At 39.7% G+C, this 23,008-nt stretch overlaps 1 protein-coding gene across 1 annotated transcript; it reads right to left on the reverse strand.

Annotated features, from left to right (window-relative positions):
* Positions 1-12,708: 12,708 nt before the first annotated feature.
* Positions 12,709-20,534, reverse strand: LOC111229318 (neuron-specific protein family member 1-like). The gene is made up of 5 exons (XM_022755600.1): positions 20,398-20,534; positions 17,126-17,288; positions 16,405-16,521; positions 15,672-15,785; positions 12,709-13,270 (listed from the first exon to the last, which is right to left on the reverse strand). The coding sequence occupies exons 2-5, from the start codon at positions 17,252-17,254 to the stop codon at positions 13,022-13,024; spliced, it is 609 nt and encodes a 202-aa protein (XP_022611321.1). The 5' UTR covers positions 17,255-17,288; positions 20,398-20,534; the 3' UTR covers positions 12,709-13,021.
* Positions 20,535-23,008: the final 2,474 nt, after the last annotated feature.

The following is a 23,008-nucleotide window of genomic DNA, read 5'->3' on the forward strand; positions in this document are numbered from 1 at the left end:
CATTCTCAGTGGGTACATCACTGCAAGTGACACCTCTCACATTGCACACACTCATTTGCTCCAATGTTAACATAAAGATATTGATGAGTGCAGCTTTAAACATACAAAAAATATTGGAATCAGCATATAAATTACCCGTCATTTGTAAGTTTTAAAGTGTTGACAAAACACACAACATAAAGAAAAAAAGAAAAAGGAAAAAAAAATAGGATGTGGCCATGTTTTTTGAACATTTTAATTCTTCTCTAAATGGTTGGATACTGGACGTTTCAAAGTGAAACTTCTTATATGTATTCAATTATCGGGGTCACTCTGGGGAAATATACTGCAGATATATTTACCTTTTCCTCGTCGACTTTTTCAGAGATTAAAGTGTAACACAGTCGGCACGCTAATTAGAATAGCAAAGGCAAATCTATTTCAGCCTTACTTCTCTTAACTGGAACTAATTGAAATTGAATTTCTAGATCTCTGAAACTCTTTCTGTCTCAGATACAAACACAGCGTTGATTTCCCTCTAGCGTATCTTCTCTCTCTTCATGACGATTATCTTTGTATCTCTTGGCCCCGCTGAGAGAATTATGGCTCTAATAACTTTCATTCGAGGCCCCTGTAGCATCAGTAAAATGTTTACAACAAGAAGGCAGAAAGGTCTTTGGTGAAGCCATGCGTTCGTTACAGAGCCTTTGACTCAATTCAATGTGTATAAATATACCCATTTCATTATGGAGGCCAGTCAAATATTTGTTTCAGCGGTTTTCCCCCCATATAATGTAAATTGCTGCAAGCTGTTGCACTTGGAAAATGTTTTCTCATAATGCTTTTCTGCCTTCACATAAATCACAGCTAAATGTTGCATTCAAATGACTACAGACAGGCAATTTATTCTTGGCTTCCCTTGTCCCCCTCGAGAGAGGTTTGTGGCGAGAGGGTCGCTTCGGTTTTTAATAGCGACTGTCATTATTTGTTGACAGTTGTTCATCATTGTTTCCAAATTTATTGTGTTCTCCTGAAAGTATTTCTTTGGTTTGACCACTGTCAAATGAAGTGAGGGGTGAAAACATGTCAAGAATTAGGCCACTGTGAGGCAATGAGCACATGACATGACATCTTTTTTTATAGTGAGGTTAAGGGTGATTCTTATAGTAAGAATGAATCTTGTTCAAGAGATTCTCTTATGAATTTCAATAACATTTGAACAAGAATTTCTTGTTTTCTTTCTTGTCTCACATTTGCCTTCCCTGCTACACCATGTAACCAGAACCAGAAACATGGAATACCACCTTATATCGACAGTGACATTTTCATTCCCATTACATAGGAGAATAACTTAAATGATATATTATCTGCAATAAGAAGATCCAGTGGTGAAACTGTAGTCGCCTAATAACCAGAGAACCACTGCTGTCCCGTGCAGTGTGAGTTAGTGCTGCAGCTGAGCCGCTCTGTGTCAGCTTTAACTGAATCTCAGTGGGGTTTGCCGACTGTCGGCTCGGTGTGTAAGCGGCCCTGAGTCACCCCACCGAGGGATTTCGGGGAATCTGTCAGCAGCTGCAAGCAGAGTTAATCCTGCAAAAATCTGCGTCTTAGCTGCCTGTTAACTGATGTTCTACATGATAATGACAATATAGAACAGAAGTGCAACCAACAGCGTGTTGAGGTATGCAAAGTGCAACCACCTCTGAAACTGGGTGTAGTGAAGTGGACCCACCTGCTAATTGTGGAAATGCTTTGGAAGAGACCGTCATGTCAGGCTGCTTGTGGTAATTACATACAGGATATGTGGGATTTAAACACACTTCCAATAAAGGCTGAAGACAGCAGATTTGCCTTTGAGGTCTTTACTGGAAGTTACCGTGAAAATGTGAAAACAGTAGTTCAGTGATCGTTGCAAGTCAGAAAACGATGGGATTTGATAAAGAACAATTACACCAAAGGTACTATAAAAATGAATACAAGTAACAATGCAACTGGATTCATAAAATTAAAGCTGTCAAATATTTACATTTTACAACAACATTTTACATTTATTTACAATAGTTAGACTCACATCCAAATGTAACGCAACTTTCAACTGAATTTCGAGACAATTTGCAAAAGAAAATACGAATTAACGTGTGTGTCTATCCACTTTTATTATGTGAGCACTAGGATTTGGTTTTTTGAGATAAACAGCTGGCGGTGTTAGTTCCAGTTGGGTGCCAGAAAACCATTGCAGAAAACGAGGGTGCACTGAGAATGTTAGTCAAACATCACACAGTTAAAACAATGTAGAAAATATGGTGGAAATATGTTATTTACATTTGTTTCATGTATTCATCTGAGGATTGTGGCAGTCTCAGCATCGCTCCCCTCACGTGATGTTTTCATCCCTATTTTTGGTCTCTTCAGTGGACCTTTACGTCTCGTGCTTCATGTATCTCACGGTTTATTCGCTAAGTCTGTTTCCATTGCACATTGCATTTTGCTTCTTCTCCAACTTCTCCACCTCAGCCAACCGTAAAAGCTTTTACATGATTTTTTACTTTTTTTGAAATGAAAGGAAACTGACATACAACACTGTACAACATAAGGAAGTACAGTGCAGTAAGCAATCTGATGAACATACACAGTCCACAAGAGTAAAATAAGAAGAATAAAATACATCAGTTTCTGACAGCATATTAGCTAACTTGATTAGCAATAAACTGATGATAGGAAAGCTAAATTCTACTGAGTAACCAATCACAGAACAGCTGTAATAATAACTGTACCTGCAGATGATGCTTCAACAAGGACATCTGGGGAGTAGATAAAAGGTGGCTTTTCTTGGTCACAGATTTAACAAAATGGTGGATGTAACTGCGTCAGTTAAACAACAGCTGCTACAGAAGCTGCATTTTCTCCCTTTGACATTTTCAACTTTTTACCATTTGTGAGTTTTAATGAAGAGCAGAGATGTCACTTAGTGGCTACTCCAGAATTATCAGTGATGTACAAAAATGTTAAATAAATAAATGATCATTTGGTTGTGGTGCATATGTGATGGTTTTCAATGATTCTTGGATTGTGACGCCTTTTTCGAGAAGCCCAGTTCCTGGACGGGGTCCCTGGAACATGTCAATGATTAGAAACTCGTTGGGGGTTGTGAGATGTTGTCAGGGGTCCCAGAATTTGTAGCCATGCACACCCCACCCTGCTCATTGGAAACTGGCAAACTTGTCATATCCCTCAAAACAGCTCTTGGATATATGGTCATGGAGAAAAAGCAAGGGAAATCTGATTTGATTAATTTTGAAGATTATGCTGATGAGTCCTAATTCAGTTTTGTCAGGAATGTTTGGCTAATGCAGGCTCAGAGTTGGTTTCAGAGTGAGTCTGTAAAGGGCATTCAGAGCTGACAAGCAGCCAGCTCAATAACTAAGCATGCACCAATATTTGGAGGGAAACAAATATATCATTATCATTTAACACGGGATGCTATAGTTACATGATTGTTGTGTATTTTCAGTCAGAGATGAGTGATGTAGAGGAACATCAAGCACCTTGGTGAAAACAGAGCTGGGGAAAGTTAGCAGAAGTATAACGTTTGGAAAAATAAAGTCAGTTCTGTTAAAACATGATGATGAAGCATGAGAAAATGTTCTCTGAACATTAAAAACTCAATACTCTATAGTGACAGATAAATTGAGATTCCAAAGTCAGAGCATTGCATTGTGTCATTGTCAGCATTTTCAAGTAGTTTACACAAATAAAATGTCAGAAGGTAAATAGTGAATTATGTAGCATATAGGGAGAGATTTCAGTATCTATATTTTCTATATTATGGAATGTAAAAGAGAAATTAACACTTGAGTAGTCTGGTACAGTGAAAACAATATAGACATTGTGTTTCTTTAATCAAGCGATGGAAGTTGAAATATGGTTTGTGCATCAACACAGAGACAGATGAAGAAACACAGAGGGAGATAGAGACAGGTCAGAGAGGACATCCTGGAATAAAGAGAAAGATACAGACACTTCATCAATAGCTGTGTCTCAATTCAGAGGCCGCATCTATCGAAGGCTGCATTTGAAGACCAATTACGTCACAATGGAGCGACTAGGCTGTCCCATTTCAAAGGCTCCTTCAAATGCGACTGACAAATCTGACCTTTTCCTGGGCAAAGAAGGCTCCAATGGGTGGATCCTTCGTTGCCCAGGAAAAGAAGGCCCAACCTATCCCAAGATTCATTGTGCGCCAGTAATGAATATAAAATGGCAGCAAACAACACCGACAGAGAGCCCGAGGATTACACTTTTAAATGCAAGTATTGGGTTTCAGCTCAGTAGAACAGCTTTAACAGTACAACCGTTAAAACCATGGGCCTGAAAACCTCAAGCTTTTGCAAAAAAAAGTTACATTTTGTCAAGGTTGCTAGGTGACAGAAGTGGCGCTTTGCAACACGACTGTAACGACGGGCACTGCTGGTGACGCAAAGCGAAAATCCTCCGTAGGCCGGACCATATTCATTTCGGTTCTGCCTTGGCGCTCTACGACGGCTATGAAGGGCCACACCTTCGTAGACTGCGTCCTCCAGAGGATCCGGCCCCTGGATTCTGACACAGCTAATAAGTGTTCTTCATGTCGATATATTAACGTAGGTGACATCACAAATAGCAATAATGTATCAGGACAGACCCCAAGCAAAACTCGTTAATAAAATGGACAGAGGTGAAAAAAGTAGTCAATTAATCAAATAGTTGAATGTCAGAAAATGTTTTAATTTAGTATTAATTTAAATACTATTTTATCATACTATTTTGATAATTGTTTAAGTCATTCTTCAAAATAAAACTTGTTCCAGTTTATCAAATGAGAGGATTTATTTGTCTTATAAACTGAATGTCTTTGGGTTCTAATCTGTTTAACAAACAAAACAAGCAATTTGTCACTGATCTGACATTTTATAGACCAAATTCATCTGCACATTATAATGACAACAATCATTAGTTGCAGATATATTACAGTGATATAAGCTACATAAACAAGTCATGTCTTCTGCAGTTACACACAGTGGGTCGGTATAGGACTCCCATGAAGTCGAGAGAAGAGAGATATCAAAGCAGCAGAAGTCGAGAGACACCTACTTTTCATCTGTAGATTACGTCAAGCTCCAAAAATAGTAGCTCCTACATTTCCCATAATGCAGCTCAATGGCATCTTTCATCGGCGTTATTTTTTCAAACTTTGGAAAGCTCACTTCAGAGCCACAGAAGACCTCACACAACTGTTTTCACAGGCTACGCAGTATTCGTCATGATGGGTGAAATCAAATTTGCTAAACAAAATTCAGAATGTGACCTGTCCAACAAGTTAAATATATGAATACTTCAAAGTTGTAGAAATTAGATATCATTAGGTTTTTTGACACGGTCCACTATGATGTGACCACGACGTAATTAACAGTGATGATTATAATAGGTGGTATGCTCATAGACAGTATATTCATCTTTATAAAACTACTGATACCACAGATCTGGTATTACGACACACAAACCAGACCTCTTGTCTGAATACGTTTAGAAACCATGCTGATTGAAAAACAAATGTACTGTTTGGTAAACCCACTTTGGTTTTAAGTAACAGTTTGATGTTGAGTTTGTTTTATACTCAGAGTTTCCATCACTCAAACTGCATTTCTGCTGCATCATGCTCTGCATTTTTCCTGCAGATGTTCATTTGTTGATAACTCATCCCCTGCTACGTCTTAGCCGGCCGAGTCATGGATTCAGCAGATCATCATTAATCACACCATGACCTTCCTCTCAACCAGGCCCATCTAAAGCTCATTCATCCCCATTTGCCATGCAGCTCTGCGGGTCGATAATTGGCAAAGCAAAACACAGATTAAACCCAATTTAGAGGGTTTCAACTTGAAGCTTAGCAGAGACAGCCGGGCTCAGGCTGAACTGCAGTTCACTGTGCTCTGGTCCTCTCTGCCTGTCTGAGGCTGCATCGGGAGGGGACCGCAAAACCTAAATCAAACCAGTCTGTCCTCTGTGTTTGTGTTTGCATGTGTGTGTGTGTGTGAGAGAGAGAGAGAGAGAGAGAGAGGGAGAGAGAGAGAAAGGAAAAATGTGTGTGTGTGCATGTGCGTGCGTGTGTGTGCAAGGCATGCAAGAGTGCACTTCTCCCTGCAATGCCATCACTAATAGAAACCAACTTCCAGTGTTCAAACTCCATTTGCCTCCATTAACCTATTAGCTTAAAGTTTAATTGCAGGATGTCGTAAAATGATTTGGTCTATGAGTAATGACAATATTTCGGCTCTGTAATGGCCAGAACAAAGCAAACTAAAGCTAAGCTAAGCAAATCCCGTTGTTTTTGTTCCTCACGGCATGTCTGGGCTGCAGCTTTGGGCCTTTACATCTCTGTGTCTGTCAGATAATTGTTTACTGGCGAGGTTTTTGTTGCATGAGGGCAACATCACGGCAGGATAACAAACTAATAACTAATTTCATGGCTTTTGAGTCATTTTAAAAAGACCATCATGAGGATCAACTTTAAAGAGCAACTGTGACTAATCCGACTGCAGGTACTCAAGGTATGGTCAGTTCCTTGTAAAGTGAAAAAACAACAATATTAAGACAACTTGTGACTTTAAATCCTTTTAAGAAAATGTAAACCGCTTAAATTCTGTTTATCAAACAAGTGGTTCAAAATAAGCAGAGGAGACCACATTCCTCTCTGCAACCACGGGAGATGACCCCTAGGTGGCAGCGAACCTCATGAAACCTCCACCTCTGTAACAACAACATCACTCCTATTACAAAACCTCCTCAATTGTCCGAGCTTTTATTTGCTCCGCACAGCAACGAAACTGGATGACAGTGCGCCCGAGCGCTCGATAAGTTATGATCAGCTGCCCTGGCTCTTGCTGCTGCCCTTTAAACAGCAGCTTGATAGGATCTGTGAGGCACGCTGGGCATGTATAGTGTTACTCCCATCAAAGGGGACTGAATGGAGGATGATGTGTGTACTGCCTCTGCTTAGTGGAGGCATTTCCAGCTGGCGCCAGGGCAGAGGAAACCCACTGAGACACACAACAACACACACAGACACTGGGGTCAGCCTGGATTCACCCTCCTTCTCCTCCTCCACCACCACCACCACCTCCTCCATGCCTCTTGGCCTCCACCGCCTCCTCTTCTTCTACCCAAACCCTCACCCCCCGCCTTCACTTCCCAGGCCTGGCCGCCTCTCATCTGCTCTTTCTCTCTTGTTCATCCTTTTTCTTCTGTTTCTCCCTCCGTCTCTCTGCTGTCTCTTTTTCTATTCCTCACATTCACCTCCTATTTATCAAACTTTTAAACAATTACGCTTTCTCTAAATTCCATTCTATAAAGAGCCAACTTAAAAAAAAGTTCTTTGCTGAGAGTAAAGAATAAGGCACATTTATACTTAGAGTTAAGTCAGACTAACTGCCAAGTAATCACATGATTATTCACATGTATGCATTAAACAGCAACAGCTAATCAGAGACAAGGATTTACCCTTCATCTTCTATTCTGCAAAAAATATATAATTTTAATCCTTAAAACATTAATTTTATTTGTGTGAAATATTTTATATCGCCACCAGCTATTAACATGTAGATTTAACAACAACCTATTCATAATACATATATATCACTGGATCAAAAGGGATGAAATAATTGGAAATTGGCTTGACTGGAAACAAAACCAAAACCAGTTTGGAACGCGAAAGAATTTCTGGTGCTGGAGGAACATTAGAAAATTCATATGATAACCATCTTGCAGATAATGAATATGTATGGGAAGTGATTCCAAAACAAAATTAATATAAGCTTTATTCTTGTGCATCTTTCACACGTGATAAAAAAAAAAAAAAATGTTTAAACATCCCTTTGAATATTCAAATCAAAAGCAAATAATAGACAAAAACTATACTCACTGTTATACACCACACGTTGCTTCTGCAAACTTATTGCTCCAAATGACCAACAAATATTTTGCATGATTGATGTCACTCTCACATCTGTCTGTTAAATTTAAGGGCAAAGAAAGCAGCCACTTAGCCTAGCTTAGCACAAAGAGTGGAAACAAGGGGAAACAACTAGCAGGCATGGCTCTGTCCAGTGGCATCAAAACCAAGATATCACCATCTCTAAAGCTCACTGATTAACTCATTGTATCTAGTTTGTTTAAACTGTCAGAAAACAAAGTGTAAACACAAATAACTGTCATTTATCAGAAGTTATGCTAAAATCTCCACTGGTTGCCTGGCATTAGCCCCCAACCCCCATGAAATACCCCAGCTAGCTTTTTCCACATTCCCATCTTTATGCTAAGCTAATTGGCTGCTGGCTGTAGCTTCATGTTTATCGTACAGACATAAGAGTGGTGTCAATCCTCTCATCTAACTCTATAAGTGTATTTCCAAAAATGTGAAACTATTTCTTTGATTTTGTGAACAAATATGAAGAAACATTAAATTTTTACTATTTTACTTTACCTAAGTCAAAAACTTTAGTTTTGGCAGTTGGATAAATACAGGCCCTGCTCTCTCTCACACCTTTCTGCCTGTTTTCTACTCCTTCCTGAACCTTTGATCCACATCTTTTGTAATTTCCTTTTTTTTTTGGAAACACCGACACCGCCTCAGAAGGAGCTGCATCTTAACACCTCCTGGCTGATCAGCTTCAGATACAAAGGGAAAAGAAAAAGAGGAAAACAGTACTTACATCACCACGAATCCTCCCGCCTTCTCCCCAACATTTGAGTGACATCAGGGTTTAGAGGAATCTGATTGCGGTGGGATGTTAACAACTAAATGCCTCTTGACTCGGCCCTCCTTCCCAGTCTTCAGGGGGAGCGCTGGGGAAGGGGGGGACTCCGAATGGTCAGGACAAATTAAAAAGCCAACCTGCTATTTTACTGTTCAGATCTGTTGATGCTATAAAGCAGGAAAATGGGGCTTGGCGGCCTTTACGTGACTACTCGGGTGATTTTACGTGATTTTCCCCCGGCCCTGAATCCAAGCCTTTTGGCACAACATGCTATGTCTTGACCAAGCATGGGATCTGTAAATGCCCTAATAAAGATTTTTTAGCACTTTATTTAGTTCCATGCCCTGGGCCAACAGCATCTTAAGTATGTCACTCAGTAACAGTGGAGAGAAGAAAAAACCCTAAAGGCTAAACAGGGCGTAATGTAGATTTAATTAACAAGCCAAGCATGGGCTCACACACATATACACACACACATCAAGGCATAAACACACACTCTAACAGACACAGAAGCTCAAAGATGCACGTGTTGAAACACAAAGACACATGCACAAACTTTAGCAAACACACACATGACTGTAGGTTAATGATTTCATAGTCATACACACACTTCTAACAAGGTAACACACACTCGCGCAAAAACATCACACACACATCCCTGGGTTTAGAGCAATGGTGTGAAAATATGTGAGTGTAAATGAGATGCAGACAGGCTCTCAGCAGTGAACCCAGCAGAGAGAGAGAGAGAGAAAGAGGATGTGGCTTGGCTTTGAATTGCTAAACTAAAGTTTGAGGAGATGGAAGGAATCATATTCTGAATTCTATGCATACTGATCATCTCTGAGCAACAGAGTGTAAGAGGAACTGTACATTTTTCTTCTGCTGGTTATTTAGGATAAGATATTCTTTTCGAAAAAGAAAACGATCTACAAAAACATGACGTCGCTCTCTCCTGTAGCTGCAGTAGAGGTGGAATAAGTACTCACATCCTTTACTTACAGGAAATTGTGCTTCAAGTATCAAAAAATAAAACTGATCATTAAGCAGAACAGCCTCTGTCCTTGTTATATAATACTCAACCATACGGTAAAGAAAAGAACGTGTGAGGAACAAATCGGGAACTATCATATTATGAATCATCCTGTCTCTGGTTTGTCATTAAGGAACTAATTATGGATTATAAGTAAAAAATGCTATGTATTAGTTTAATAGGATGATTCTTTATTTTACCTGAGGCAGCAGAAAAAGGGTATAAGACAATCAAAAAGTAATGAAGGTTTACTTGTAACTCCTCAGGATGATGTATCACTTTACTTGTAGGGGCAGAAGAAAGTAACTAATTGAGGTAATTAGTGATTAATTAGTCATTATTAGTTTGTGCCGCTCAGCAGCTGATTCAGAGTTGATGAGGAATGACTCATGAGGAGGGTTTTTAGTAGGTCACTCCACCAGCCAGATTAGCAGATACCAGTGTTTAATTTGCACTAAGATAGTATATCCTGGTGTGTTTTCAAATTACTCATCAATATAGTACCTTATTGTTAACTGTGTCTGTTATGTTGTTGTGTTTGACCGTCACTATTGACGCATTAATGTATAAGCAGCATTTTACTTTTTCAGCTGGTTGAGGTGGAGAGAATAAAACCATTCTTTATGTTGTTAGGTAATTGAATCTACAACAAGTCATATTTATATTATAAGCTCTGTATCTAATATGTAAAGTAACCCTGTTAAATAAATATATTTCTGTTTAAATTGCTTTATAGTAACAGTACTTTACTGCAACACTAAAATGCAAATGGGCACACTTACATAGTTAGTGCTTTTTGAATTTTGAACACAGGACTTTTACTTTTAATGAAGTATTTTCAACTTGTGGTTTTGCTACTTTTACTTAAGGTACATCCACCAACTTCAGATAAATGTGGTGGAGTAAAAAGTACATTAAAAGTTTGCCTCTGAAGTGTACATAGAGAGTAGCATAAAATAAAGAGTTCAAATACCCCAAAGTGTACATATGTATAATAGCTACATGAGTATTTCCAGGCCCTGCATTTATCTGATACCTATACTTTAATGATTTCACCTACAAAACACGTGACGAACTCATGTACTTAGTTACATTCAACTACTGATAATACTCTAAGTTGTAAAGTTCCTGCAGCGTTTTGGTTAAAACAAAAAAGGAAAGCTCATGAATGTTTTTTGTTAAATCCAACCACCAATATTTCATCAGTTTCGATGAATCATTAATTCTGCTCATTAGAGGCAATGAATCCAAATCAACAAGGCTCACGGTGAGAGAGAGAGCTCAACACTTAAGTCATTTATTCCTGTGCAGTCAGTGACATCAGAGCAGATGGGTCTGATGTAAATGTTTGGCACTTGAACCCGGGGGACAAGCTGTGCTGTGATCTCACATTCCTCCTACTCACATGCAGACTGTTGTTTCAAAATAAGATTTCCGCCATAATGGCAAGACAAAGAGAAACGATCAGTCAGACAAATTACAAGACTTGTCAGGTAATTTTCTCATTTCTGGTTGTTAAAAATCAACAATAGCTTGTTTTTGAGAGATGAACTTCACATGATTGTTTTTCCTCTCTTTAAAATAAATGTATGTAACAGTACCTTCAAAATTTGCAACCACGGGTTTTCCATTCAAAAGACACCAAATAATAAACACATAAATAGTCTGTTAATGAAATAAATAGAAAAATGTAAAGACTATAGACTTGTTTAGGTAGTACATTCTAAGCACTAATTACATCTCTTGCATGATTAACGCAGCTACATTCATATAAAGATCATGACAAGTTAACCCTGTGATTATTACAGTGTACATGTTGATTTACAAGGCTCTTACAGAATACTGACAGCAACGTAAATCAAAAACAAAATTAATGACAAAATTTGGATGGAGGATAATTGGCTAGTTTTTACAGTCACCTTACGCACATGAACATATAGCATTATGGAAATGTAGAGGTTTTGTAATAATGCATTAACTTCTCAAGTCTCATCCATAATTACAGCAAGTCACACGCAGAGAATATAACGTGACAAGATTCTTCAAATGAAGACTTGTTCAGTGGCTTGGGAAAGTATTCAGGCAGCTTTACTTGTTCCACACTTCATTGTGTTTTATATTTAATTTAAAATGGATTAAATTGACTTTTTGGTGATTAACTCCACACACAATAACCCAAGACAAAAACACGTTTTACAGACTTCTGATCATTTGATACTTTCCAAAGCCACTGTGTGACTCTGTTTTAAACAGACAGAATGCTTGTTGTTGTGTAACTCAAGTCACTTGCTGTGTAAGAGTTGACTTTAAAAACACACTTTCAGCAGACTTTAATTTTACAGAAATGTCATTTTCAGTTTTGAGATAATAAGATCAGGAATCAACTCATTCCATCAAATATTAAAATGGACAATTACAGTTCCTTGTCTTAATGGATGAAGAGTGAGCACATTCACTGCTGATTTCATACATTCCCCTCTAAGACTAAATGAATAGACGGTGAGATAACAAGATGGAGTGATGAGGAGAAACTTGCAGTAATCTCATTAAAAACTTGTTATCTTCACTTCTTGCTCTGAGGTCTCACCTCGCTTCGCTTCTCTCACCCCCAACTTTCTCAGACAAGTACACAAATCCTACAGTATATGCACACAAACACACACACACACACTGCACATGAATGTAAATTTGCATTTACAGTGTATTTACACGATTGTATACTACACACACACACACACACGCACACACAGAATGCAGTTGGCGGCATTTTCTCATGACTCAGTAACACTGTAAAAGTCAGGCACATTCTCCAACACTTTAATAACATTCCTGCCTCTAACCACAACAACTCGCCACACACACACACACACACACACACACACACACACACACACACACACACACACACATCCGCACACATCCGCACACACACACCACCACAGTTGGGTATTAGCTTATATTAAATATTAACAGAATATAGTGGATTGAAGTTGAGTGAACTTGTGGTTTACGTTGTTGATTCAACCATTTGGCAGATATTCAAATACTTTTAAGGTTTAGGAGCACCACTATAGGCAAAAGAGTCAATGGACTGGTCTGGGAGAGGAAAAAAAAATCCTGAACACACACCCACACACACACTCTCACACAAACAAAAAGTAACCTACGTTACTGCCCATCACCATTTCCTCCTCTGATATATGCATTCCCATCAGACCCTTCACTCCTCTCCCTCCAGCACTCCTTTTGGCGGCTCGCTGCCTTGTTTTGCCACCTCAGCCTCCTTCAGAGCGCTGATGACTGGTAGCCATGGCGATGGCAGCTCAGGTCCAGTCCTCTTGACCTGGTTGAGGTGGCTGAGAGCAGCGTACAGCCCGGTGTCGGTGCCGCCATGGACCCCTGGCTCCTGCTGTTGCTGCTGCTGCTCTGTGTAGTACATCTCCAGAGCTGCCGGGGTGCAGTGCTTCTGCTGTGTCAACAGGAAGAAAAGAATATTGTCATTGGTTTCTACTGAGGTGACTGCGCCGACATTAACAGCACAGAAGAAAGTCTCCAGCAGAGGGTCAACACGGGCTCTGTTTGACAAAATCTGACAGCTTGTCTAAGTTAAATGAAGCTCTAGCGAACAGAGAGGTGAAATCATCGTCGTTTGAAGATGCATGTAAAAATTAACAGTTTCCATAGAGGCCTCTGTCTGCAGAAAAGCCACAGTATATTGTGTTTTAGTTTATGTCAAGGTCAAAACTTTAAAAAAGTCTCAGGGTCAAAATGGCAAATTAATCAAAAATGATTCCAGGATGGTTCTCCTTGTTCACATTTTATTTGCGGACATGTCAAATAGTTATGAGTTTGGCTGCTCTATAGAGCTATTGAGCTTTCAACTGTATCTCATTGTCTTCATCAGCGGATGGAGTTTGGTCAGTCGTCATGGACTTAGCTCATTTTTGACTCCAAAACTACAAAGTAAAGTTTAATTTAAGATTATTTTGTCAAACAATCTCCAAGGGCAAGAAGGAAGTTTCAAGCTCATATTAAAAGGTCTGAAAAATGCATAACAATGCAAGGAAACACAGTATTAAGAAAAGGAAAGATGATTATCAAACATCACGGACTGAAATGCAGAGAGGGACAAAATATGAAACAACAGTAAATGTGAGGCAGTGGATGCTGTTATGGGCGACCAACTGGCTTGTGTCTCCGAAAAGTCCTGATTTGTTAGTAAGAAAGTTCTTAAATGTTCAGGTTCTTTAAAGTTTCACATCACAGGCTTTAAAGTTCCTGTGATGGAAAACTGGCAATGGGTGTTTTTTGTCTAAACAACTTTCACCAGTATAAAATGTTGCACAAATGCTGTTCAAACCACTGCATCAACAGAAACCTGTATCATAAAGTCTTGATGACTACAAAGTCAAAGATGCACTGGAAAAAAACAGATTTTTATCTGTTGCAACTCTCCACCAGTGGGAAACAAGTGAGAACAAATGTTTGTGTGATGGACAAAATGAGTTGTTCTTTAATAATCTGCACAACAAATGTTTCTACAAGTCAGATCAAAGGAGTGAAAATGCCTTCTGACAAAGGAGTTTTTCTTCATCCCAGTGCACAGATGAAGTTAAAGACTCACAGTAGCCTACCAATACACCACAGTTGCCAGGCTCAGCCCTGTTTTCACTTAAGGAGAAAGCATCCTTTGCAAGATATCCCAAGATATTTTGAAGTGTGGAAAGCTGTGCAGCATGAGAAAGCTGTGCAGCATGAGACAACTTGGGTAAATTAAATAAAGCAAACTCAATGTCCAGCCTGTTTATGTTGTATTTTGGAAAGAGCCCACTGAGTTATGCTGACCTCACAGGCGTTTCCCCTCGGAGGATCCACTACCTGACCCTCTCTCACAGCGAGGAGCCGAACTTCTCAAAAGCACAGCAGTGACTACGCCACCCTCCATCCTCACTCCTCTTTTTATGTCTCCAACAACACATTAACAGAAAAAAAATGCTGAAAGCAACTGTAACCGGCAAAAACTTCAAAAGCCTTGCCGGAAGGTCCCCCCCCCCTTCCCCTTCCTTGCTTCCCCCCTCACTGTTAAGCCTTTAATCACAGTTTAGTCACGCTCAGCCCTAATTAAAGACCCCTCCGATTCACAGGCAGGCGTCCCAATCTCTGCCTGACCAGAAAGCGAGCTGTGTCGCTCCCTCTCCCTCCTTCTTCCTCCTCTTCTCTGTCTCTCCCGATCTCTCATTTTCCTTTGCGAGACAGGCTCTTTAACTAACATGCGTGGCAGCGCTGGCTCAGTACATGATGCCTCCAAGGTGTCATTTGGAGATAATGAGTTTGGGTTTTTCTATCTCCAGTTTTCTGAGAATCCTCCAGAAGTGACTGATGTGAGGGTGTGCTGAGAAACAGGGCATCAGATGAGTTGCATTGTAGACTGTGTGAGTGCCCTTTGAGTGGGTGTTGCACAGCCTACTTCAGCCTGAATAATGTAATAAGAAGCTGATGTCCAAGGACGACACTGATGTGAGCTGCTTTTGTTAGTCTCTGATTTACTACAGGAAGACAATGTGACAGAAATATATTTATCTTTTCTTTGATCATGTGAATCCACAAGTTTATGCATCTGTGTGCATGTGTCAAGTCAATTTTTATTTGTATAGCGTCAGTTCACAACATACGTTATCTCAAGGCACTTTCCAAATAGAGCACGTCTAGACCCGCTCTACACTCAGTTTTAGCAGGTATAGTGAACATGACATCCAAAAACTCACCAAAACTGCAAAATGACATGAATGACCTGTGTATGTGAGCTTATCTTTTTTTTGTGTGTGTGTGTGTGGGTGTACAAGTGTGTGTGCATGCGTGTGTGTGCTTACCCTAAGGATAAAACCCTCTGGGCAGGTTAGTTGGTCGTACCACATGGCTTTGTACATAAGCAGGAGGAGCAGGCTGGTCAAGAAGGCCAAAGTGATGAGGATCAGACCTGTGATCTGGACAACATGCACATGAACACACACATATATAATATACACATATATATCTATATGTATATATACTACACTTCAGCAACAAACATCATCAGTACTTAAACGCTGGCAATATAATTTTGGTTACTGTCAAATTCCACGAAAAGACCAAAACCTATACTTTCTGATTTCCATAACCCCAACCCCAGGGCTTCCCTACGGAAGATGTAAATATTCAAAAACAGGCAATGAATATAAAATGTCATTCATAAAAACAGTTGGATACTTCTATATACAGAGAACACAGTATTCTGTTGGGGGCAATTTTCAGCTGCAAATTACCTCTTATACCTCTTTGGTGCTTCAGTGAGTATTTAAGGCTCTGGTATGGCATATGTGGGACTGACTCCATGTCACCCAGTGCAATGCTGTGAGCCACACTGATGTGTTTTCCATAGTTTTTGAACAACTATGGAGCTGTGCGGCACAGAGGAGATACCCAGACAATACTTGTTAATAGGATCAATTCATTGATGGTTTCAGTCTTTTTGTGGTATTAACAAGGAAAAAACTTAAAATAATGCCAGACTTATCCTAAAATAAGAATTTGTGCAGATTTCCTGTCGTCAAGTTGTTCTTGTACCTTGGCTTTCTCTGAAACATCACTGTAGAAGTTGATATTCAGTTTCTTTATGTTCGGAATGTACAGCTTGTTCTTCTTCTGCTGCAGCTGGTACTGTGTCGATGTCTTCACAATGATCTGAAGAAGAAACAATGATCTCTCACTGTGACTCTCCTGGAAAAAAAATCTCAGATTCCCTAATTAGCAATTTGTTTATCCACTGAAAACACTGTTGTGGATGTCCAAAAATACATGTGCATCATTTGCAAAAGCAACCAGTTCAAATTGGTGCCTTAAACACATATTTGGGAGCTACAAAGTGTTTTTTATGTTAATGTGTTAACACCTTCTAATCAGCCTGTGGAACATCCTGTGTTGCTGAGTACATCATCCAGCCAAAATATGATTGTGAGAGCTTTCTTTGTGCATTATACATTCGATGAAGTGCTTACATCGCATGGGCTGATGCCATGGTTTTAACCCGGGACAGCAAGTAAGGGAAGGTAAATACAGCAGTCTCAGTGTTGGGGCTTATGCTGGAAAGGTAAGTACGCCTACATTAATTTTAATGGTGTGTGTCCAGACATGTTCTGCAGCGAGGCGCAATTTGTTGGCTATTTCTGTAATGCTGTAATGCATGGTTTTGTTGTGGTTGGTGTGCAACTTAGAAACACAGTGTTTCAGAGAAAAACAAACGTAAGTGGGCAGGCACATTAACACACACTTAACAGGCTGTACTTACCTTGTCTGCGAACGGCTGCTGGAGCTGGTTGACCTCCAGGGGTGTGATGAGGGGGATGTTATCAAAGCCGTCGTCCGCAGACGGCTGCTTCTCCATTTTCTCAGACAGATTACTGCCCAGTTTCACCATGGCTGCTCAGCTGCCTGAAAATGCCTGGATGGATCTGGAAAGCAGGGATGGACAGCTCAAGTCAGACTGACTCAGACTGTGTGTGCTGTGACCAAATGTGACAGCACTGCTTGAACTGAGGGTCCTGCCAGGATATGGAGGACGGCAGAGAAAATGACAGTGTGATGTGTAAAAACAGGACACGGTAGGAGTAATATAGACCACACCAAAAGAAGAATATAAGAAAAAGTATTTCTGAAAACAAAATTCAGTTTTCAGCCATGCTAGGAGAATGGCTCTAGAAATAGCAATGTTGGTTAGTCCACCACTTTGGTCCAACAAATATCTTTCATGGACTGACTTTTTATCTGGTACCATGAACAAGTCAAAATTCAGATGTATCTAGTACACTAGACTAGTTTGTGACCAAATATCTGCAAAAGTAGAGGCATCTCCATCAGCCTCAGTTGTACTTTGTGTTTTGTGCTAATTAGCAAATACTAGTGAGATGGGAACATGATAAACATTACACCTGCTAAATATCAGCATCTTAGCATTGTCATTCTGAGCATGTTAGCATGCTGATGTTAGTATTTAGCTCAAGGCAAGCCTATGCACAGCATCACTGAGCTGCTATCATGGCTGTAAAGCTGTTAGTCTTGTTAGCTTGTTAAATCAAACAATACATTCTACATAATAGAAAAACACTCTGAGTATATTTGTAACTAATTTGTATCTGTTACTAAAACTGAAGTATAAAAATCATTGGGGAGAAGTCTCGCACTGGTTGCCTGGCAACAAGAAAAAGCCAGACACATAGGCTACTGTATCCATCCCGTATAACCACATTGTATTGTTTTTACACTTTAGTTTTAGCATGGATTAAACAACCGAGATGGAGTGTACTGATTTGTGATCTTCAGAGGTCCTGAGAGGGGAATTTTTTTATGTGCGAGCAAAGCAAGGCGAGCTGTTTTCCCCTTTTTTCAGTCTTTATGCCAAGCTAAGCTAAGTGGCTGCTGGTTTCATCCCTCATAGCCTATTGACCATAGAGACAAAAGAGTGTCATCTAACTCCTGGCAGGACAGCAAACAAACACAAGCATATTTTGAGCTATTCCTTTAACAATTGCCTAGTTACTAATTCAATCAAGTTATGGTAAGCAGAATTCTAATTATGTGGTTTAAAGTGGAGGCGTATTTAAATAACTACAGACTTCTGTGTTTGCGGCCCTACTCACAGAGAAGCCTGTTGTCTTCCTGTTTATCAAACCCATCAGTCTAGAATAAACATGTTTCATAACTACTGTGTGTGATTCATCTTGTATAACTCAGCCCCATCTCCTCCACCAGCGTCTTATTAATGTTTGTCATCAACATGTAAATCCAAATCCAGCACCAGCACGACTCTGAACGCCTCCCTGCTCCGATAATACTCCATTTTCTCTCCTTGATCAAATGATCATCTAAAAGTGGAGGGAAGAGGTGAGGAGCCACTTATCTCATTCACACAGTGCAACACAACACCTTCCCCCAGCCAAGGACCCCACGGGCCCACTGACGCCAATGACTCACAGTGATGATACACACACCAGGAGGCAAAGAGCTACAGTTTTTATGCTGCAGGAGAAATCCCCGGTGCACAGGAAATGTGTTTTTGATAAAGGAGATGCAGGATCATTAACAAAGGCCACGGGACATATCAACTGAGTGATTTGCTAAAGAAAGAAGTATATACAGTTTATAGCTTGTCATGAAGTGGAAATCCTGTATGATAACACTGATGATTTTATGTTTTAATTTCAGGCTTTTCTGTTGGTTTAGAAACTATACGGCATTCTTTCATTAAACACTAACAGAATGTAAAAACCAGTGTTAATTCTGAACATTTGATATGTTGGACTTTTCACCAGACCTACAAACCAATCAATCAAGAATACAGGTGCAAAATAATCACCTCTATTGTATACTGTGGAAAAGACAAAGATGCATCTTCCTTTGCAGAATCTGTTCATGTATTTCTTTCAAATTTTGATTTCAGTTTGAATAAATGGATATTGAATTTGGTATATTACTCAAGATTAAATTGTCCTTGGTTTGTGTGGTGAGTGGGCAGTTAAGTGGTCATCTGTGCTCGACCACCATTTTTCCTCCCCACAGTTGGAGTGAAATGTGGGTACAATGAATCATGCTGAATCTGTGATTAACAAATGAGGCGAGAGTTGCTGGAGTTGCTGTCAAACACCCAGTGCTCCCACAATCTGACAGGGAACAAGTCCAGCAACTGAAAGAGCTACAGATGACTTCTTTTTTACACGCACAGCCACCACTTTTTAATTAAATTTTATCCATTGTAAAAAGGCTGCTGATATCTGAATGATGGCACGACATTATAGTTTAATTCATCAGGGTACCTTCACATACACTCATCAACAAACGGGGCAGTGAAGACACAGCTTTCTGAAGGTGAATACACATGGTGTTAGGAATAGGTAAGAGCGGGCTGTTTGCAGGCTGTGCTTCTCAAGTTCTTCAGGGTTCACTGGCCATGCATATCCGAACTTGCTGCATTGAAGACTGCTGCAACAAGATACACAGGCTGTGTAACCAGAGGAATCAGAGAGCCGAGATATACAGCAGCCACACATGAAATAGATATAAACTGCTGATAAAAAACTATTTTCTATGTAATTATGGCTCTAAATGAAGTGTTATATCGGCCAGTCTTTGCATATAGGCTACTTGGATGATCTTCAATCTCACACTGTACATTTTCTACATTAGGGGGCTTCTTTTGAGGACTTAATTAAAACAGCCCAAAGCCATAAATCAAAACATACTTATATAATTGTAGCTTCTTATATAATGTGGAGGTACAGCGCAAATTACAACGCAATTCAGCCTGTCACAGAGACATAGCCTCATCATCCAGATAAAGGTGGGATGCTCGTCCATTCATTCCATAAAGCAGATGAAAAACCATGAACTACCTGTACTAAAGCCCTTAAACGCATCATGTGAAGAAACATCTCTCATATATAGCGAAATATTCCGCAGATGTTTGGGCTCTTTTTTTTTTTTTACCCGTAAACACGTCTCTACAATACACAGAGACACCACTGCAGTCACAGAAACATTACTGAAGAGAAGAGAATATAAACTTACTGTGGTTTCTGTGCTCTCCGGTCGCCTGTGGATGGGATCGGACCTCGCTGATGCTGACGGGGACTCGGTGTGAGCGCCGGTTGCCGTGGTGATGTGTGATTCACGGCAGGACTGCGCATGTAATTCAGCCTGGAGCGGCTCCGTCCTCCGGAGGAAACTGGCAGCTCAGTGTGAATGCGCATCTCAACGCGGCTCACGGGGATTGTGGCTGATCAGGAAATTGCGTTTTGTCTGGTGGAAAATAATCATATCTGAGTGTTTGTCATCAGTGTGGTACGACACAGCGTGGTTTCCCTTTGAATGGAAAACACTCAAAAGAGTCTGAATTACAAACCAGAGATTTATTCAATAGCTGCAAAGTATTTAAGCTTTATTTGCTTTTATACTGAAGTGTGTTTCCGCGGATCAACAAAATGCAAGACAAAGGCGGAATTAAATGGCAGGCTACAATAAGATAGTTGGCCACATCTTAATATGCAAATGAATTTTTTAAAACCCAGACTCATGCAACGACGTATTCCGTATGTAGAATTAGTTTGGGATATTAAACCTTGTTCTCAATTAAGTTAGTGTTTGTAAAGTCCAGACTGAGTTAACCCTTTTTCAACATTTCCCTTAAATTGCCACACTACAGTGCAGCATCACGTGTGCTTCTGCTGACCTCTGGAAAGTGTTGGAGAGTAACTTAAATGACATTTACGCAAGTCCTGGACTTAAATGCAGCTTTGAGGTTCTTCTGCTTGAATATTTCCATTTGCTTTCTACTTCTACGCCACTATTTTTTAATTTTTATTTTATAGGGATTTGTTGATAAATACATGAATAAAAACTGATTTCTTATTACAACTACATTTTAGATTTCTATTGACCATTTATTACATGTCCTGCTGCTTATAAATGCTAAATAGATAAAACGTCCCAGCAGTATAAGTAATAAGTAGTTGACATTAATATGAAAATTCTGCTTATGTATGGATGTGTTTGTAGTATTAATCCAATAATATAATATAACTCTAAAAGGGACCTTAACTTTACATACAAGTACATTTTGCTGCTAATACCTCTGTTCTTTTTCCAAAGTAGAATTATCAATTGTAATTGAGTATTTTTACTCTGAGGTAGTGCTAATTTTACACAATAAAAGACTCTTCAACCACTGGCTTCAGTTGACTGAAATATTCACACTCACAAGCTGTAGCTGTAGTGATTTTTAATGGTGATACCTTCAGGTTCAAAGGAAATATTCTAGATATTGTTCTATGTATTATTTTAAACACATTTTACTAGAATATAAGTTAATGTTCTGGGACTTGGGTTGGTAATGATAGACAGCAGGTCAAAGGTCAGTGGAAGTGGTGTAGCTCAGTGTTGCCTTTGACCTAGTAAAAGATGTCACGTGACCCGGATGACCTGAGGAATCTTCAAAGACACGTTGAAGCATTTGTGTAACTGTGGGTTATTTACTCCTGAATCAAAAGTGCGTCAATGTGAGGGAGAGTTGGGTGGAGCAGCTTCACCTCATCCAGCGAAGGTGAGGAGGAGGTGAGATGTATGCAGAGGTGTGTGTCAGAGAGAGAAGGGAAAGACAGAGATGTTTGTGTGTATGAGTGTGAGACAAGGCTGTGTTTGAGAGAGAAAGGAGAGAGGGATGTGTTGGAAAAGGAGTGGGAAGAAGGAGCCAAGCTCGTCTACAGATTTAGATCAACCTTTTCATGGAAAGAGGACTCATGCTGTTTTCCTCTTTGGCCGTGCTTGACTGTATGAATTCATTATGCCTTTAGGGGAGCACTCGTCCAAAAATCAGCACTGAACCCCCCGTGCCCCCCTGCCAACCCATCAATTGGGCCTACATTTATTATTTTGACCTTTCCTTTGCGGGGGAGAGACATCAAAGTGAATCCTCGACTTGTTCCTCTGTGAGAAGACGGAGGTGTCATCCTCACAGTGTGAGAGGCAGACTGCTGGCCTGCGCTGGTTTTGTTGTCAGTGAAGAAGAGAGACGGAGTCTGGGTCAACATAATTAAAATGAGAATCAATTAGGCCGCAGTGGAAGGAGGAAAAACTGGGTGAAACCGGGCGTGTTAATGTGGGTGTGCATGCATGCGTTTACTTGTGTGTGTCTGTGTGTTTCTGACATCCTGATTATTTGTCATTTTTTATGATCTATTTTTTCTTGAATATATTAGACATTTTCACATATTCATTTAGAAAAACATGATTTCTATTTATTGCAAATTGAGTTTTTTGATCATGACCAAACACAATTGGCTCTGTTTCTGTTTTACATTAGGCATCCACACTTTGTGAAATTGTGTGATAGTAACCTAAATATACATTTATTATCTTGAAATATTATTTTGTATGTTTATATGAAAAATAATCTTATTCTTGTTTATAATCCAAACTGAACATAGAGTAAAGTGCTAATGAGCAGATTAAGCTACAATCTAAAATTACATAGAAAAGCAGTTTCATTAATTGTAATTTAAGGACCTTTTAGCAACCTCTACAAGCAAGTTTAAGCAGGAAAAAAAGTTTTCCTAGGAAGGACTGGTGAAAAGAATTCTGTTCCTGCAGTTCCCCATCGCTCCACAGTCATTTTGTATTAAAC

Source organism: Seriola dumerili, unplaced genomic scaffold (genome assembly GCF_002260705.1).
Source record: "Seriola dumerili isolate Sdu_G_001 unplaced genomic scaffold, Sdu_1.0 BDQW01000230.1, whole genome shotgun sequence".
NCBI classification, from domain to species: Eukaryota; Metazoa; Chordata; class Actinopteri; order Carangiformes; family Carangidae; genus Seriola; species Seriola dumerili.

Coding starts and splice junctions, on each gene's coding strand:
- LOC111229318 (XM_022755600.1), bottom strand. CDS start 17,254: ATGGTGAAACTGGGCAGTAATCTGTCTGAGAAAATGGAGAAGCAGCCG. Junction 15,786..16,404: donor ATGTTTCAGAGAAAGCCAAG/GTACAAGAACAA, acceptor CATGTTGTCCAG/ATCACAGGTCTGATCCTCAT. Junction 13,271..15,671: donor CAGAGGGTTTTATCCTTAGG/GTAAGCACACAC, acceptor CTGTTGACACAG/CAGAAGCACTGCACCCCGGC.